Raw genomic sequence first — 16,105 nt, 5'->3', positions numbered from 1 at the left:
AAACGGGAAGTCTCTAGCACAATATTTTGATTTATGGTGAATTTTTGAAAAAACTTTTTTTTACGTCCGAGCGTTACGAATTCATGCATCATTTTGTGATAATATTTTCTCTGTGTTGCTTTGATCATTTTACAATTTGTTATATACCAAATTCATCGCAATTTAGTGTACAATACGAAAAGAAATAACTCATTAGCTTTAACTGTTTTGCTCACAGCGCAATTTGTATACAATTATATATGAAATTTTTTTTTTCACAGTCATATATTTCAATATTTATATATGATAATGATATTTTTTTTCATTTCTGATGGTTGCATACTAAACTTCAGGCAATGACAAAAAAGGAGCCAAAAATGAACTCTTAATCTTAAAAACTAAGCGTGCTGTGATTTTTTGAAAAAAACTTTTTCTCCGCTTCAGCGCTAACTCCCGAACGCCGCCGGCATACGGCAGACACTTTTGTAAACAAAGGCTCGGCGTTTAAGGGTTAATGTCTTTCCTGTGCTTTATCTTCCACAAATCTCCTGAGATGGTAATGCTGTTATCTTTTTATTCATTGTTTAAATATATATACAGTATCTATGTTTATTTTTAGGGGCTGTGGTGCCTTCTGATAATGTCAAGTTGTGGATATGTTTATGCAGACAACCAAGTTCATAAGTTACAATGACATACCCATTAAATATGTAAAGCTAACTGAAATTATCTTACGTAATGATCAGTTTACCTTAGTGAAATTACTTAGTTCCTTAATTTTTCATTTAGCTATCCTTTTTCTATATACTAGTATGAACTTACTTTCCTTGACCTTCCTAATAATTTTCACTGATCTACAGTATTCCTTCTTAACATAAATTGCATTAACTGCTGAATAATCCTGATGGGCTCCGGTGCTTGGTCTTCAAGACTAAATTTCCTAATAAATCAAACTGCTGTGATATTTACACTAAACACTTTAACAGATATTTGTATTAATATATTTGTCTAAATCTTGTCAAATTACTCCCATGATGTAGGTCAAAACATCACAAAATCTCTGGAAAAGTCATGCAATTCAAGATATACTACCTGATAAGTCCATCAGCATGACTAGTTGCAATAACATTGATAGCTGTCCCTTCAGGTGCCGAAGAAAAAGTAATAGCTGTTACTGGTGCAGGAGTAACAACTGAATCTACCAATGCTCCATTGATAGTGTAAAGACGCAAGACTGATGCTGCAGAACCCAATGGACTGACTGAAGCCCAGTCACCTAAGGTTTCACTCATAGCAAGCAGAGAAACCTCTACTCCACTTGATCCAATGCTTCTAATGTAAGTCAGTCTGAAATTTCAAATACCATTTTAACAGTTATAAATTTAACAAAATTTATTATATAGAATTACTGTATCGCAATGTGATACTAGACTGAAATACTGTTACTAAATATAAAAACTTTATTAAAGCTATTCCTAAGGGGGGATGTGGTGATATGTTTTTACAAAATTCACAAGTTAATATTTATATAGGCATGTTTCTACACCAACATACTAAAATTTCAAGTCTATAGCAAGTATAGCATTTGAGTAAACCGAAAAGACCAGCAAAATTTTTAAAATTTGAAAAACCAATGAAGATATATAAATTATTTTGCTGGCTAATTCTTGAAACAGCAAATGGCCTATATTTGTAATTTTAAATTTTTGCTTAAATTGCACATCCTAAAAAATGTGTTTAATACTGTTTAATACATCCAAAAAGATGTTCAATCCTCACAGGTAAAAACATGAAGTATTTTGAGAATGAAGGAGTTATGTAAGAATGAAATTATCTTAGGGCAAAGGTTTGACCTGTTATATATTTTTCCCTTAGTATACCCTGTACCTTGAAAACCCATATAGCACTGTTGTATATTTTTTTCTTAGTATACCCAGTGCCTTGAAAACTCATATAGCACAAAGTCCCAAAGTCCACAAAGTTGTGGTGGTAGTGATGCGTGCTGCTAGTAACAATGTAATACCCTTTCCTTTTTCAACATCTATAGTCTCACTTTGTTTCATGCTTTGCTTTTTTGGCATTTCATAGTTAATGATGGATTATTTTTCAAGGAAACAAATTATATAATTCTGCAAAATCTAATTTTCAATAAACAAAGGAATTTACATTGTAATGAAAGGGAGGCATACACAGGTAATTATGATAGCACACACTTCTCAGATCCTATCTTGGTTAGAAGGAGTATGTTTAGCAAATTCGAAGTAAAAAAATCCCTGACTCTCCCCACATGAATTTATTTATATGCAATTACTGTATAAAATTGAAAAAAAAGTGTGAGAACTGTAACCATAACCTAAAGGGGAATCATAAACTTAAAGTGCAATATTTGGTTTTGGATATCAACTACTTCATTTTTTGTTAATATATATATTTCACTCATGATCAGGGGCATTAGGGCAGTAATAGGTAACTAATTTTCTAAAATGAACTACATTGCCTTGTAAATTGCCATACAATGTAACAAAAAGAGCACAGAAATACATCCATATCCTTTTTTTTTTTTTTTTTTTTCATTCAAGGAATTTTGTGACAAATATTTACCACATAACATAGGCCATATAGTACTGTCACAGAAAAATGTCAGAAAAATCTTAACAGGCAAGAACTTATATAAAAAAAAAAATTTCATGGAAAATCATACCACTACATTCCCTTAAAAACAAAAAAAAAAATACTGTACCTATTTGTGTCCCAAAGCACACACATTCCATCTTTACCTCCAGATATGCAAACACTGAATGCCTCTGACACATACATGTGAGTGATTGGGGCTGTGTGTGCTAATAAAGATGTGGGAGGCAATGATGGCTTCAAATCTCCTCCAACAGAACCTGGATAAACCAGGTAAACCAAGATTTGTCCTGAAGCTAAGCCTACCCAGACTTGGCTGTTACCACTGCTGCACCACATTACCTGCCATTGTAAGGATTCCGTAATAAGAAAAAAAAACCAAATTCCTCTTTAGAATATAAAAACAAACCTTGAGACAAGCAAAAATGTGATCTACGTACTGTACAACCTGGCTTGGAAATGAACTTACAATCTCACTAATGTACATATACAAAAGTAATTATATTTTAAACAATAAATTTAGGGGTAGAAAATTATTATAAAGTAGTTTCAAACATGTCTGGAGGACACGAGATTTTCATGGGCCATCACACATACAAGTATTTTATATTAAGAATGAAAATGGGAAAAATATACAGTATCACTTTCCATGTCTCATTTAAACTTTTTTCTTTGTGAAAATATACAGTAAACCCGTATTTGCGTTCTCATGATCCGCGGACTCGCCTATTCACGGATTTCTCTATGGAACACAGAAGCACATTATTCGCAGAAAATTCGCCCAATTGCAGTATTTTTCACTGAGAAATATTCAATAATTACTGTATTTTCATACACATTATTCGCGGAAAATTCACCCGTTCGCAGTATTTTTCACTGAGAAATATTCATCTAATTACTGTATTTTCATATAATTTTCATGACTAAATGCACTTCTTGTGATAAAACTATTAAAATACTCAGGTACCCAGGTACAGTAGTGCTTGAGTTACAATAATTCGATTTTTCAATGGGGTAAGCAATTAATACCGGTACGACAATATTTGTAAAATATTTTTAAATTTCGCGTAGGCACAGGCAGCAGTGTACAATCAGGCAGCTAGAAAGACCAAATTACAACAGACCAACTTCTTTTCCTCCATCTCTTTATCCCATCTTCTAGTTAAAAAAGTAAAAGAGGATGATAAAAGTATTGTTAGTAACATTATACTCTTGCATAAATGCGTATAGCCATAAACAACCCAAAGAGAAGCTGTTGTTTTGCTTATAACAGATTGCTTATAACAGAATCGGATTACAACAGCCGTTTTGCTTGTATTTCAACCTTCATACGATAGTAAACAATTACCGTAGTTATAGTACAAACGTTAAGTAGAAGAGGACTGATATATTTTTACATTATACCCTTATTTGGTATGGATAAAAGATCGGCAAGGAAATATACTGCTAAATTTAAGCTGCAAGTTGTAGCTGGAGCTGAGAAAACAATGTTCAAGCTGCTAATGACTATAAGTAATCGTGTATCGGCAGCATGGATGAAACCCAACCTTACTTAGAATTGGGGAGAAAGTATTTTAATCAAAACTACTGGGGATGAAAGAACACATATTACTGCTATTTATATGCTGATAAACGATAAATACGTAAAGCTCGTATTTTGATGAAATCAAGTGAAAATAGTGAACGGAATCTTGATTTTTTTTTTTACTCAAAACAAACAAGCCCCCAAATGGCCAACATCATCTAATAAGAAAAAAAAATACAGTAAGCCCCCATATTTGCAGTCTCACTATTTGCGGACTCACCTATTTGCAGATTTCTCTGTAGAATGTATAAACACATTATTCGCGGGAAATTCGCCCATTTGCAGTATTTTTCACTGAGAAATATTCACTAATTACTGTATTTTCATATTCTCATGACCAAATGCACTTTTTATGATAAAACTATTAAAATACTCAGGTATAAGCATTTTTAGAGTTTTTTTTGTGTTTAAACTATCAAAATAGGCAGTTCTAAGTGTTTTTTGTGGGGTTTTAAGTATTCGCGGATTTTGGCTACTCACGTGGGGTGGGGTGGGGGGGGGGTGCGGTACGCATCCCCCATGAATATGGGGGGTTTACTGTAGCTATATTAATGTCACAGTGAGACATATTTAAGTTATATTTCAACTAAGAAACACTCTGCATAACGAAAAATAACCTATCCCCATATATATAAAATATCTAGAGATTCATTTACGCTAACCAGAAGCAAGAAAAGCGCTCTGAACTGTGTTAAATGTGGCGAAATAAACTTACCGCATATTCGATTTCCAACCCAAAACATTGATCGCTATGATCGCAATTTATAATACAAAAGCAATTTAAGAATATATACAATATTATTGGATACAGTGAATAAAAGCATAACATTTTAAAAGACTCATGGAAAAGATGCATATTCGTTATTTTGATGTTTGTGTAATATGGTATTAATATGTGAATATAGAGTACAGTATAATGTAGGCTAGGCTACGGTACAGTATATGTATATGATATACCATAGTGCAGGCTAAGCTAATTCTTGTTTGTTATTCAATTTCTCTTTGTATTGAATTATCAAAGTCACTCTGCATGAACCTCCAGAATTAGCTAATATTAATAATTACTATACTGTGTATAGTATGCATTATAGTGTAGGATAGGCTACCAAATATGTATACATGGTACTGAATACCCTAGTGTAGGCTAGGCTATATTCGAGATACGTTTTTTGCAACAAATGATAGGGTTTTTGGAACCTAACCCCACCATAAGTACGATAATACCTGTATAAGCATTTTTAGAGTTTTTTTGTGTTTGAATGATCAAAATAGGCAGTTCTAAGTGTTTTTAGAACGGTTCTAAGTATTTGCAGATTTTAGCTATTTTGGGGGGGGGTACACATCCCCGCGAATATGGGGGTTTACTGTATAATGTTTAAGATCTGCATTAAAAATGTGGATTTGAAACCACTTAAGTTTAGTTTGAAATTTTCAAGAAAATTTTAGAATATCAAAATTATTATATTTAAGCAATGGAAGAAGTTGCTTTATGATACTGAACTACAATGAGTAAGAACAATACAGGATACTCATTATCCACTGGCAACCATGGGGGAAGACTTGGTCTTTACCAGCATTTACTTCTCAAGGAGAAGTCTACATTTAAGGCCTCAAGACTAGGGTATTCAATAACAAGTGCCTCACAATCAATGGACCGAGCAGTCATCTCAGTACAAGTGATTTTCACCTACTATTAAAATTGCATGCATAAGGCGGGTGTGTTTAATCTGTAACTGGCACAGGTTCTCTCAGATTTTCTGGTTATACTGCTATGCCTCCTAGAAGAAATCACCGCTGTGACTCCTCCCATTTTGTTCTAACAAGTTGCATTTTAAGGCTCTTTCTAAATATCCAAAACAGGAGACCATTGTGTAATGTTGACATCTCAATGAAGTATATCTATTGCAACTTGTTTTGGATAGTCTGTCAGCCTTCACATTTCTACTCAAATCTGCGTGTGCTGAAAGCCAACCGAAGTTTATTTCTCTCTGCAAATGGTTTGTGAAGCCACTGAGGAATTTTTAATACCAACAGATTAGTTGAATTGAAAACTGCAACTGCTTTCCAAGCACTTAAATTGCTAAAAATGGTGAAATTTCCACCACAGTTGCTCTTCTCCAAATAGCATCTAAAACCTATAAAGCAACGCTGTGAAATAGGATTTTTAATGAAAGCGCACCTCCACAATAAAATTCATTGTTATATACTCCAGACCAAAGGCCAGCACTGGATTTGGAGTCATCTACAGAAACAGCAGTTGATTTACTACATTTTTCAAGAAGTTCCATAAAAATTGTGTGAACCTCCATCTGTCATATCTCATGGCCATTGTAGTGCACACAAATGTCTGGCAATTTTCATGAAGAGGTTGCTGCACCCCTAAATGAAAGCAACTTATTTCCAGCTACTGTATATCAAGGTCATTTAGTATTTGTTTTCCATAATAGCAAGCTATGGAAGACTGACAGCGTGGTCTACTTCCATAATATCAAGCTATTTAAGACTGAGGGAAGGTCTACAGGCAACTTGACAGCATCAACTAGAACTGGAATAGGAGAGAATCTAAAACCACCTGTGACTAATATGATCAAGTATAGCGTAGAGAATCTTCAAGTATAGCGTAGAGAATCTTAAAATCTTTTACTGGTTTCGGGTGGCTGATGAGTTTTCAGGTACAGTATTTCATAATGTGAACCCTAAGAACTGGACTTCAATACATAGGACCCATTGGTCTTTGGTAACATCTGAATCAGGCATGTGCCCCCAAACATGACAAAATGAAAAACCTTTCAACAATCCAATGAATAATTTTTTCATGTTTAAAGTTGCTGTTTTAATGCTACCATTGCTGTTCATCTTCCAGCAAATGAAATAAAAGGAATATCATGGGGGATTTAGAGGACCTCTTATTCACAGCTCAAGCAATGTTATACTCAACTCTACCTTTGGAAACTCCTTGGTCACTTAATGCACTACCTTTGGGAACTCCTTGGCATTTTCTTTGTTTCCTTGTGAACTTTGGCCCAGTTTTTCTCATGGTCATGGATTTTGTTTGTTTTCCCTGGAATTTTTGCGTTTTTTAATCAATCATGTAGTTTCCAAAAACTTGGATCTTTGTCATATTCTGCTGAAACAGACTTCTCTGCTGAAGGCTTTCAGGTGGTGTGTTTTCCAAGGATGACACATCTGTTTGTTTAATAAGGCTGACCACTACCACCTGTCTCCAAAAAGGCAGAAAGACCAACATAAATTTATGCTGAGCGCCTAGCATTCACTAGTACAGCTACCAGCAAATGATGGGAATGGACCAGCATGCACTTTTTCAGCCTAAGTAGAAGCTATTACTGTACACCAACTAACATTCATGTTCCCACATTTGATAGCAGGTGATTTTCCACTGAAACTTTTGAGTCCCACAGAATTTTTGTTGGCTAATAGGTTTTCATCTTGAAAGATTTAATCTAGTTTTGACAGACCTATCACTGGTATCAATTAAGGGATTCCTTTTTCATTTCTCTACTTGTATTGCTCCTATTTCCTTTGCTAACTTCCCTATTTGCAAGAGATGACATTTTGCAATGAAGGTACAAAAGTTCAAGCCTGGTTTTATATTCTTATTTAGGTCTTTGCTTCCTTAAACGTAGTTTATGAACATCACAGGCAGTCCCCGGTTATCGGCAATCTGGTTTTACGGCACTTGTCTAGTGATGACAATAACTGGATTATTGGTGCCAATATGCGCCAATCTCTGGTTATCGGTGCCAATCCTCATGTAACGGTGGCACCACTCCCCGCTTATTGGCACTATTATCGCCGATTTTCAGTTATCGGTGATTTTCGGTTATCGTCATGCCATCGGGAACGGGACCCCTGCCAATAACCGGGGACTGCCTGTATTCATGAATTTCCTTCAGCACCTGGCATATATTATATTTGTTATATTTCTTTGAAGATGAGAAGTATTGATTGATTTGTGGCTATTAAAACTGGTGCCACCATATCTAGGTTATTGATGCTATAATAAAATTAAATAGGAAATTGAAAAGATAAATACATGCAAATACAGTAAACGCCCGTATTCACAGAGGATGCATACTACCCCTCCCCAAGAGTAGCTAAAATCTGCGAATACTTAAAAACCCTCTAAAAACACTTAGAACTGCCTATTTTGATAGTTGAAACAAAAAAAATCCTCTAAAAATGCGTATACCTGGGTATTTTGCTAGTTTTATCATAAAAAGTGAATTCAGTCATGGAAATTATATGAAAATACAGTAATTAGTGAATATTTCTCAGTGAAAAATACCGCGAATAGGCAAACTTTCCTCAAATGATGTGTATGTATAATCCATAGAGAAATCCACGAATCGGTGAGTCCGCGAATCGTGAGAACATGAACACTGGAGTTTACTGTAAGGTTAAAATGAGTTTCCTATAAAAATCACATAATCGTATCTGTAAATACATATATCCTATACATACAGACATGCATACTGTATATGTATAGGATCTAAATTTTGTTGAGGAGGCCTACCTCCGTAACAAAGATACAGTATATAGCTATTCTAATTTACAATCCTCCCTGAGAATTGTTGCAAAGATAAAATGTCAATGTCTGTCATGTCCCCAAGAGAGGAACCCATGTCTTAGATTCCCATGACTATGACATTTGACTAGCAAATGTCTCACTTAAAAGTCAAGGGCACAATGCAGTTATTGCAGAATGGAGGATTTTTGCCTTACATCAAGAGCCCATGAGTGAGTCTTGTACGTTCAATCCTTAGCCTGCACAACATTGTTTCTTGTCTCCTTGACACACAAGGATATGACCAAGGAGACATTGATGATGTAATATTGCACACTTTTTGATTCATTGCAATATTTTCCCAAAGGGACTGCCAAAGCATTTTCATTTTCTGATCTACTAAAGGATATGCATCCCAATATGGTAATAGGCATCTTCTGGGTTCTGGAGAGTTGGCTGTTGACTTAGCAAGTTGATCAGCTTGCTTGTTCCCAAGAACCCCAACATGGGAAGGCAGCCAGGAAAAATTTACTTCTTTACCCATTCTTTTCACTAAAAGAAAAATTAGAATTAACCTTCACCACAGTACACATATCAAGGCTTCTTGTTACATGTTCTGTGATCATTCTCTTTTCAATTAACACACTACTGATTTGCCTTGCACCCTGGATCTACTTAATGTTAGCGTATGCCCAAAATTTTAACAGTGGAAGCAACTCATGGGTCTTCCGGTCTTAACTAGAAAATATTTGTATAACTAGGATTTTATTGCAAAGAAATGAGACTACATATGATTTATGGGTTTGTACTGAAAGATGTTTTATGTTACAGAACCTTTTGAAATTTTAATTTTTTTTTCAATCACACAAATTTCCCACGTGAAAGCTCCATAACACATGCTTTTCAACCTCCAGCCCCTCAAATTACACAACTGGAACAGTAGTCCATAAATGAGGCATTGAAACTGATGAGCTTACCTACACAATCACAGGGTTTTCTATATGTTGCCAGATGCGATGACAAAAAAAAAAATTTGGTACTAAACCAGACATTCTTTATTTCTTGTTGTTTTTATAACTAATCTGCTGTTTGCCCTCTCTGCATTATTAAATAAGAATATTCTAACAAAGACAGGAAGGTGTCCCTGTCTACGCTAAGGGAAGCTCAACGGGCAGAGGTAGGCAGTGTGGTTTCAAAAAAGTAACGTCTTTAGTAGCTGATAATGTAGCATTAGGGGCCTAACCCATAGGGAGGGTTTCACCAAGTAACCTCTAGTGAAGGTGGTCTTAAGCTTCCTTTTGCTCTGTCCTATGCATTCAGCGATGTCTTGTCAAATTTTCAGACTGCTGGAGGCATATAGGCATACTGACGTGACAACCCAATGCTATAGCTGCCCTGTTTTGTGTGTAACTAATTCTTTGTGCTTGCCTTCTTACTGTTCCATTGGTACTTGTGACGTGTAGAACAGGTAATTTCAAGACTTCTGATCATCAGTTGCATGCGCAAGCAGCCCACGTCAATGCTAAGTTTGAAATTTGCCAAATTTTAATTGACTTGCTAGTATCTCTTCCCCTGTATTTCCATTTTCCTTTGTTTTCAACCACTTTGCCACCATCTACGAGAACCTGGTATAATCAATTTTCTTTTGTGAAATCTAGTGCAAGAATAATTAATATTGCCTAGTGACACTGTGTACGCTATTCCCGTGCAGTAAGTAGGAATTAGGGAAATTTAAGTAAATTTCAGGCAGCCTTGTGTCTCGATCCCATTGTTCGGAAGAGAAATAGCCTTTACCAGTACTAAAACTGCGTACAATATATAGTAGTACAGCCATTCATTGCATTATATTTTCTGATGGGAGCAGGGAAAATGGACTGTGCCCGATATGGGCAAAAGTTCATGTAATTTCCTTGCTATCACTGCACATTCTTTCTTTGTCGGGACTAATTGGGAAGTAAAGGGATTTGATGTAATCCATTTGTTGCAGAGTCATCCATTATTCCATACACTGTTTCCCCGACTGGCGACCTTATTCAATTAAATAATTGTCTGTCTTTGAGGCTAACTTTAGCTTTAATTGACAAGTTACATGTGCCATTGGCGACTCAGGGCCCCATAAATTACATTAATTAATAAACTCATCAGCCAAGCCCTCACACGTAACATTGTAAAGAAAATATCAATTGAAGATGCATAATACATGACACAAGTGATTTGTGCTAAATCAAACTGCAGTAGTGTTTTTACAATTGTTTCCTAGTTAAAAAGGATAAATTACCACTAAAAGCACAACTTAGAAACCAGTAAGATAATAACATTTTTATAATAATAAAGTTTTATATGTACATACCAAATAATTACATAGCTATTAGTTTCTACTTTATGCAACAGCTCAAAATTCAAAATTCGCGGTAGCGCTCTTTTGTTTTGGGTGTAGGTAGACTGCCCAGCCCATTTTCGGGGAGGAGAAGGTACAACATAGCTAGAGAGCTCAATTCGTTTATGCTCTAATGTCCATGAGAGGGGAAGAGGGAGGGCTCTGATCATGTAATTATTTGGTATGTTTATATACAACTTTTATTATAAAAATGTCATTTCTATATACATAACCTACCAAATAATCACATATCTGAATCCCACATTGAAAGGTGGTAGGATAAATGGACATATACTATCCAAAAAAAAAAAAAAAAACTCAGATATGGAGAAGAATTTGAAATAGAAAAATTAGCTAGCATCATGGAATGCTTGCTGCAACCTTACCTGGTAAGGGAGCTATGGCGGTTGAACCAAGAGTCGCCTCTACTTAGGTGGATGCCTTGCAACGTAGGAGTCTATTGCAGGCTGCCAAAGCTTACAATCCAAGAGAACACACAAATAAATATGCATATATGCCCTTGCCCTGGGCGCAGTACAACGAAAAAATGACCAGATAAAAACTTAACCTACACCACACACAAAAATTTTTAACCAAAACCATAACAAACAAAGATTGGTGGCATTTACAACACACAGTACTCACCAGACTTTGCAAGAAGTGCAACAATCCTTATGGAGAATGGACAGAGGAAAAAGAAGGCATTCCTCCTATCCTTCATTCCCCAATACCATGCCAGCTGCGAAGAATTGGCCTAGAGTACTGCACTTTTCATACACTGTTTCAATATCACTTAGGTAGAACGTAGTGAAAACTGACTTGCATCTCCAATATGTTGACTACAAGATTGAAGAGAGAGACAGATTAAGTCTGAAGGCCAAAGACTTACCCACTGCTCTTATTTCATGCACCTTTACCTTACATAAGGGCAGTAAATCGTCCTGAACCCCGAAATGTGATTCCGAAATTACAGACCTTAAAAAGAACGTCAAGGCATTCTTGGATAATGGACGACTGGGCTCCTTCATGGAACACCAAAGATTTGAGGAGGAACCTCTAATACTTTTGGTTTTCTCTAGGTATTCTCACAAAGCCCTTACTAGACAAGAGGACTCTCTCTGGATCAGTTGGGCCCAAGATCTCAGACAAGCTCTTCACCGAAAAAGAACATGGCCAGGGGTTAGAAACCCAAAGTCAATGAGCATACAGCATTATCTTGGGTAAAGCCTATCCTCTAATCAATAGCATGTAGCTCACTAGCTCTCTTAATTGTAGCTAAGGCCATCAAAAATAGAGTCTTCCTCATCAGGTTCCTAAGCGAGGATGATTCTTAAGGTTCAAACGGTGGTCCTGAAAGCCATTTGAGGACTTGAGGACAATGTCCAAATTCCAAGCGACCTTAGAATGTTTTTCTTGTTTACTAGTATTAAAAGACTTTAACAAGTCACCAATGTCTTGATTAGAAGACAGGTGCACTCCTTTATGTTTGAATACGGAATTCAACATTGCCCTGTAACCCTTGATGGTGGATGTCGCTAAACCCCTCGAGATTCTAAGAAATAACAGAAAATCTGCTATCTGTGCTGCAGATCTCTGAGAAGAGGAGATATTCCACTCTCAGCACCAACTCAGAAAGACTGCCCACTTGGCTTGGTAGACTGCAGCAGAAGATCGTCACCTACACTTAGCAATAGCCTCTGCAGCCTTCCTTGAAAATCCTTTTGCTCTGACAAGCTCCCCAACAGTCTGAAGCCTGCCAGAGCGAGAGTGGATAACCCTAGATGGAATCTGTGAAAATGCTACTGTTTGAGAAGATTTCTCTTCTGAGGAAGTAGTCTTGGGAAATCCGTCACCAGGCTTAGAAGATTCGGAAACCACTCCTTGTGCAGCTAAAACGGAGCAACTAGATTCATCGATACATTACTGTGAGTGCTGAACTTCAATACCTCCCTCACCATGCTGAAGGGAGGGAAGGCATATACGTCAAGATCAAATCAATCCTAGAGCATGGCATCCGTCGCCCATGCCTGAGGATCCGGAGCAGGAGAACAATACAGAGGTAGACAATGGTTCCTCGACATCACAAACGGGTCTATCGACGGCTTCCCCCACAGCCTCCACACATCCGTGCACACCTGTGGATATAGTGTCCAGCTCCGTTGGTAGAACCTGTTTGCCACGACTCAATTCGTCTGCAAGGATGTTCATCTTGCCCTGGATGAAGCAGGTCACAACGCAGATCTTGTTGCTTAGTGCCCACAAAAGAAAATCCTTGGTCGCTTCATAGAGCAAATATGAATGAGTCCCTCCTTGGTTCCTGATGTAGGCCAGGTCAGTCATGCTGTCTGAATGGACAGCCACTGTCCTGCTGAAAGCCTGCACTGCAAAATATTGAAGGGCTAGATGAATTGCCTTCAACTCTTTCACATTGATGTGAAGGTTCCTTTCGGTTGGAGACCACCTTCCTGAAACCTCATGCCATTGAGAAGGGCCCCCCAAGCCAGATCTGAAGCATCTGAGTACAACATTAGGTTGGGGCTCATTGGGGACAGAGGCTTCCCTGTTGCAAATCTGTCTTTCACCAGCCACCACCGAAGGTCCTCTTTGATTTTGGGATGTTGAAGATGAACGAGTCCGGGAAAACCTTCCTGCACAAGTTGGCCTTGAGGTTAAACTGCAACACTCTGGTGTGCAACCTGCACAATGGAACAAATTTCTCAGAAGAAGGGGTTCCCAGAAGAGATATCCATGTGTTGGCTGAGCAGGATGTGCGAGATACGAAGTCCTGGACTTTTCTGAGACAATTCTGAATCCTTTCTTGGGACGGAAAAGCTCGAAAATTCAGAGAATCTAACCACTATTCCAAATAAAGAATTGACTGAGTTGGGACTAGTTGTGATTTCTTGAAACTTATTAATAGTCCTAGTTCTTGAGCGAGCCAAAGTGTCTTCTGAAGGTCCTCCATGCACTGAGATCTCGAGGGGGAGTGTAGGAGCCAGTCGTTGAGGTATAGAGATATGTTCATCCCCCTCAAATGCAACCATTTCACCAGAGGGGCGAGAATCCGAGTAAAAACTTGAGGGGCCATGGAGAGGCCAAAGCACAGTGCCTGAAACTGGAAGACTATCCTGGAACGTGAACCTCAGATACTTCTGGAGTCTGGGTGAACTGGAACGTGGAAGTACGCATCCTGCATGTCGATCGTGACCATCCAGTCTCCCCGATGGACAAATGACAAGACCAACTAGTTCGTTTCCATTCTGAACTTCATTGTTTGAACAAAGAAGTTCAGAGCACTGACGTCCAGGACAGGTCTCCATCCTCCCGATGACTTGGGAACTACGAATAGGTGGTTGTAGAACTCCTCTGTACCTATGTCCTTGACCAGCTCCATGGCCTGTTTCTCGAGTAGAGCTGAAACTTCCCAAGACAAGGCTAAAAGCCTCTCCGAGCCTACTGAGTAGGCCATTAAGCTGATGGGAGAGGTTACTGTGGGAGGTTTCTCCCTGAAAGGGATTGCATAGCCCTCTTTTAAGACCTTTAGTACCCATGACTCTACATTCCTGGTCTTCCACCTGCTCCAAAATTGAAGGAGTCTTGCTCCCACTGGGACACGGAAGACAGGTGACTCACTTTCGAGGGGCTGACTTGCTGGTAGGCTTCTTGACAGGTTGTGTCGTTCAGAGGTTGGTTCTAGGACGGGACTGGAATCAACCTCTAGTACCTTGAAAGGGCTGCTGCGACAACGGAGAAGACGTCCTAACAGTTGTGGCAGTTGAAGTAGCTAGTGCAGGGATCCTAGTCCTCTTGGTGGACTGCGTGAGAAGGTCTTGTGTAGATTTTTTCTGGAGTTCAGCCATTACTCGTTCCAGAGTCTCTTGCAGGAATAAACTAGTCCTGTCTAAAGGAGCAAACAGGAGAGAGGAACGCTGAGAATGTGTGTGGCTCCCTTCGCAGTAAACGAGCACCACAAATCTCATTTCTTCAAAACCCGTGGTAAAGATGGTTGCCGTCTCTCTGCCCAATCAGTGCAAGCTAGAACCCCCAACCAATCCTAAGTGAAGTTCTCCTGAAGCATAGTGCAGTCCTCTATCTTCTTTGCTAAAACCCCAACCGTCCAATCAAAAAAGCTGAGGACCTCGAAGACTTTAAAAATATCCTTAATAAGATGGTCCAGCTCTGACGCAGTAAAAAGAATTCTTGCAGAGGAGAAAGCAGAGCGACATGAAGCCTCCACGAGACTGGAGAAGTCCCCTTGACCTCAAGGAGGCAGAAACTCCCAAGGAAGGTGGTTCTCCTGTTGTGAACGACAGATACTTCTGCTGTACCAAGCGAGAGGGAAACTTACAGAAAACTGCTTTCACAACATCCCTCTTTTCCAACAACCAGTCGTCGCTACAGGCAAAGGCTTTCCTCGACGAAGAAGACAGAACCATATGAAGTAATCTGGCAGTTGCTGCAGGTTGCCAAATCAAAAAGGCCGAGCCCGGAGAAGAAAGGGCGGCTGGAGAAAAGAACAAAGGATAGCATACCAAGAAATATCTTAGCAGAGCCAAATAATTTGACGCAGGCCATTCCTCTCCCACTAGTTTCTCATCAGAGGAAACAGGTGACATCGGAGGGTCCGTAGGTTCTTGAACCACAGGAGCTGGTTTCTGAAGCAAGCTCAGAATACTATCAAGTGGCGTTGAATCGGCGTCAACGACAGGCCTTCCACAACAGAAGGTAACATCTGAAATGTCAGGTATTGAGTGTCCTGCCTGTGGTACTGCATGCTTGCTGACAGGTGGACGGACAGCAACAGAGGCGCCCACAGACACTGGAGGCTCAGACACTGGGTGCCCACTCATTGATGGAACGGACACAGAACACCTAGAAGTTGCGACACTCTTAGAGAACATAAGACGATCGGGAGCTTGAAGCTCGGACACTGGGTGCCCATATGATGGGTGCTCGGCTTCTGGGCACTCAAACGATGGGCGCTTGGACACTTGACGTCCATACACTG

General features: G+C 38.6%; 1 protein-coding gene across 10 annotated transcripts in view; it reads right to left on the bottom strand.

Moving 5' to 3' along the window:
- mv (lysosomal-trafficking regulator mauve) overlaps positions 1 to 16,105 on the bottom strand; it is a 284,471-nt gene that overhangs the window by 9,717 nt on the left and 258,649 nt on the right. For all 10 annotated transcript variants that reach the window (XM_067101421.1, XM_067101424.1, XM_067101413.1 and 7 more), the window contains 2 exons: positions 2,720 to 2,952; positions 1,072 to 1,326 (listed from right to left, as the gene is read on the bottom strand). In XM_067101421.1, the coding sequence (XP_066957522.1) occupies positions 1,072 to 1,326; positions 2,720 to 2,952 (488 nt within the window). The remainder of the gene's footprint in view (positions 1 to 1,071; positions 1,327 to 2,719; positions 2,953 to 16,105) is intronic.

This window comes from Macrobrachium rosenbergii, chromosome 57 (assembly GCF_040412425.1).
Source record: "Macrobrachium rosenbergii isolate ZJJX-2024 chromosome 57, ASM4041242v1, whole genome shotgun sequence".
Taxonomy (NCBI): domain Eukaryota; kingdom Metazoa; phylum Arthropoda; class Malacostraca; order Decapoda; family Palaemonidae; genus Macrobrachium; species Macrobrachium rosenbergii.
Note: the sequence above shows the minus strand (reverse complement) of the source record. Positions and strands in the feature narration are given on the sequence as shown.